At 45.5% G+C, this 4,133-nt stretch overlaps 1 protein-coding gene across 1 annotated transcript; it reads left to right on the top strand.

The window, feature by feature from the left end:
• Positions 1–721: 721 nt before the first annotated feature.
• On the top strand, positions 722–3,612 carry hoxb1a (homeobox B1a). Its single transcript, XM_028600427.1, has 2 exons — positions 722–1,574; positions 3,275–3,612. The coding sequence occupies exons 1-2, from the start codon at positions 722–724 to the stop codon at positions 3,610–3,612; spliced, it is 1,191 nt and encodes a 396-aa protein (XP_028456228.1).
• The last annotated feature ends 521 nt before the right edge of the window (positions 3,613–4,133 follow it).

The raw sequence follows: 4,133 nt of genomic DNA, 5'->3' as shown, positions 1-4,133 counted from the left end.
CTGTGACCGGGCTGACAAACTTCTGTCCTCCGGTCACCATAGGCGACGTGACGACGAGCCACGTGACCCGCGGCAGAGGTAAGACAATAAGTGACACGAGAGAGAGAGAGAGAGAGAAAGAGAGAGAGAGAGAGAGAGAGAGAGAGTCAAGGAAAAGAGGGGAAAGCAGAGAAATTGAGGAAAAAATTTGGAGGACGGTAACCTGTGTGGAGGTGAAGAGGTGACTTGACTCTTTTCTGTCTTCTCGCGGTGTTTTCCACTGTCACCGATGAGCCTTTGGAAAACAGTTTGAGTTGAGCTGTTGACAGCGTAAAGGCCTTTCGTTTACGCACACAAACACACACACACACACACACACACACACACACACACACACACACACACACACACACACAAACAGCACAAACAGCACAGCGGAGCGCATTATTCATGTGTGTTTCGGGTTTGGGGACGTGCAGATCGCACTTTCTTTCCTCCACAGTGGAAGTTTCTTTCAAAGATATTTTATTTTATTTTATTTTGTCTTGTGATTTATGTTCGTTCGACAGATAGATTTCACTCCATCCCATTTATCTCTGGACAACAACAAAAAAACGTTTTTAATGGAATTTTCCGATTTTGGATGTTTTTTCTAACTCATTTCTGTTAACTTCATCTGTGGGCTCCTGCATCTTGCTGCTCATTTTACACTTCACTCAGCCCTACCGTGCCTCCGGTCTGCATGGACAACATGAACTCGTTTGTGGAATACTCCATTTGTAATCGACCGGGGACCGGCGCTTATTCTGCGCCTAAATCTGGATACCACCACCACCATCATCTGCATCCTCATCATCATCCTTCTCTGGATCAGCATCAGGGCTTCCCCGTGACCTCCGGCTCTTTCCATACTGGACCCACCGGCTCTCCAGTTCCCGTTAACGGGACGAGAAGTGACAACATCGTCGGGGGAGCGAGTTACACCGGGGATGGGCGGCTGTACGGGGGCTCTGGAGGTGGAGGAGCGCACGGGACCACAGGGGCGAACCAGCATCAACAGCAACATCCTCATCATCCAGAGCAGCAGCATCAGCAGACGCACAACGGCTACCATCATCATCCGCACCTTCACCAAACCCAAAGCTTACAAAGCGGAACACTGTCAGCCTATAATGCCGGGAATAGCGTCAGCAGCGGGGCCTATGCGGGTCAGGCGTGCGCCACAAACTCGGAGTATATTAACGCGATAGGCCCTCCCAACACCGTTCACCCCCAGTATTTCATGGAGGAGTCTGTAGCCTCCACCTACTATCATCAATCAACCTTCCCCAGCTCGGCCCCCACCGTCGGCCCCAGCTACGGGGCCCTGGCCGGGGCCTACTGCGGGCCTCAGGGCGCTCTTGCCGGGTCACAGTACCCGCAGCAGCTTGGCGGGGGTCTGGACGCAGCGGGCTACCTGGGGCTTCCACACGGGGGAGGTTACGGTGAGCTACCGGTCTCCCAGGACCGAGAGAGGGGGGATGAGGAAGGCCAGCAGGCCGGGCAGGGGCAGACCTTCGACTGGATGAAGGTGAAAAGGAATCCGCCTAAAACAGGTAAGGGGGGTGGGTGATTTTTCTGGCCATAATCGGTCCGTTTTTGTGACTTGAGGTCATAGTTTAAAGCATTATCAGGGCTGGGCCTGCAGTTAGTCAAATGTTGACACTGTGGGCTATTCAATGGAGATGTGGCCTCTTTTCCATTCATCACACGAAATGTTGCAGCCAAAAGACCTAAAATAAGCTTAGCCTAAGACAAAAAAAAACAACAGTTAATGTTAAGGAAAAAAGAGAAATGTGGCATATAGTCAGGAATACAATGTGAAAAAGAAAAGTTAAAGAGACAAGCTATAAAACAGTTATTTTTATTGTTTCCCGATCGCAAGAGCTTTGCCAACTCTGAAAACTAACGACTTTAATATTGGCCTAAAATGTTGGTTTTCCAGCAGGCCTCACTTTCAATGTAGGCTATCTAGACACAGATGTCCGGCTTTATAATGTAAATGCTGTTTTCCGTCTGTTCTTTCCTTCTCTTTTCACAGAGTCAAGTCTCAATTCGTTTTACTGTAAACCAGAAAAAAAAATTTGAAAAACAGAAACACAGGCCTATTACATGTTTGAAGTGTGCATTGGTTGTATTTTAAATGTGGTTGTCCAACATCAAGACAGCTCACGTGCACTGTATATAAAAATAACTGTTTGATTATGATTGTGAGCCTATTATTATTGTTACTATATTATTTCACAGATATTTCAAACACAATGAAATATAATAATAATAATAATAATCAAACCTTTCATTAATTAAGATTGCTTTATTTTCATTATCATTGAATAAATGTTCCACATTTGATCTACAATCGATAAATACTTTTAACTCATGAACTTGTTCTTTTTAAAATGATACAGTCGCCAATTGGCTGCTGAATCTTTTTCAAGTGAAAAGAAAATAGAGCTTTTCATTAAGATTCAACAAAAGTAAACGTAAAATATGAACGTATTGATGATAAAAAATGTTCTCATTGTCGTGGACTACATTTCGTAAAATGAAACACGGTGTTTAAGTGTTTTCAGGACTTATTGAGTATGCAGTTATTGCAGTCATATCTCAGGACAGATAGCAGGTCTGGCCTGGGTCCACTATGGCCCCCGAGGCCTGATAGTTGTTTTTTTTCCTTTTTCTTTTTTCTCCTCTCTCTTTTTCTGTCTCTCGTAATGGATATAGCAGACGGGTTACTTGCTCTGTTATCTTTTACCCCCCGCCATCACACCCCCAGCCCTGCTTCTCCATCCCTCCATCCGTCTGTTCGCGAGCCCCCTCATCCCCCCCACCCCCTTCCTATTTCCCTCTGGTCGAACTCAACTTATTTTGCTCTGAAATGTGGACTTGTGCCATGTGTGATTGGTTCAGAGACACTGATCACGCAGAGGCCCAAAACAACCTACAGTCTGGATTTAAGTAGCCTAATTAGCACTGAAATGAATAAATATTAACATAAATACATATTAATAGGATACATAAAGGCATGGACACCAAATTACACATAAAATAAGAAAAAAGAAAAGGGGTTCTTTAGGCAAGACATACAATGAGCGTGATAGGCATAAAGAGTAGCTTCCAAACAAAGACATTTCAATTATACAGGCGAGGCCTTGTTTTCTACGCTATTAGCATCTATTTTCATTTAATTATATAAATAAAATAAGGCCATAAAGCACATTTTTTAACAGCTTCTCTCCCCCCTCTCCTCCACCAGTCAAAGTGTCGGACTTCGGCCTCGCGGGCGCGCACAACAACGCCATGCGCACCAACTTCAGCACGCGGCAGCTCACGGAGCTGGAGAAGGAGTTCCACTTCAGCAAGTACCTGACGCGGGCGCGGCGCGTGGAGATCGCCGCCACGCTCGAGCTCAATGAGACGCAGGTTAAAATCTGGTTCCAGAACCGGCGCATGAAGCAGAAGAAGCGCGAGCGGGAGGGCGCCTCCGCCACGGCGCGCTCCGGTACCGACAGCGGCTTCAACAAGGACTTGGAGGACACAGATCAGTCCTCCGCGTCCACGTCTCCAGGCGCGTCCCCGAGCTCGGAGACGTAGTCAGCGCGAGCGACATGACTGGTTCTGCAGAATTGTCACTTAGGGGAAACGGGTGGCATACTATGTTGTACTACTGCTTAGTGATGCACTATGGAATGCATTGTGCATCTACTTCTGCTTTGGTCACTGACTTCCTACATGTCCCAGAATTCCTTTTGAAAACCCACCCAGCACCTGAACTTTTGCATTCAATGAGTTTCACAGAAAACCTTTCTTGCAAGTTGCTGCTTGGTCAGGTGTTTTTATAGAAATAAAACGGGTTTTAGTGACTTAATAAGACGTCAAAAAGCTAGCCTATACAGCTTGATGATGACGATGATGGTGATGATGGTGATGATGATGATGATGATGATGATGATGATGATGATGATGATGATGATGATGGGAAGCACTTTGCCATCTTTATATGATTTTATTTACAGGGTTTCACTGGAAATGGGTTATTTAAGGTGGATAATACATACTTGCTGATATTTTGTTTTTCTACATTTTGTCACTTGAAAAAGTAAATGTTATAATAG

This window comes from Perca flavescens, chromosome 15 (genome assembly GCF_004354835.1).
Source record: "Perca flavescens isolate YP-PL-M2 chromosome 15, PFLA_1.0, whole genome shotgun sequence".
NCBI classification, from domain to species: Eukaryota; Metazoa; Chordata; class Actinopteri; order Perciformes; family Percidae; genus Perca; species Perca flavescens.
This window is presented reverse-complemented; position numbering and strand designations above follow the sequence as displayed.

What these genes read in the sequence shown, in the direction of transcription:
- hoxb1a (XM_028600427.1), top strand. Translation starts at nt 722, where the DNA reads ATGGACAACATGAACTCGTTTGTGGAATACTCCATTTGTAATCGACCG. An exon ending in AAGGAATCCGCCTAAAACAG is followed by an intron (nt 1,575 to 3,274) that starts GTAAGGGGGGTG and finishes CTCCTCCACCAG; the next exon opens with TCAAAGTGTCGGACTTCGGC.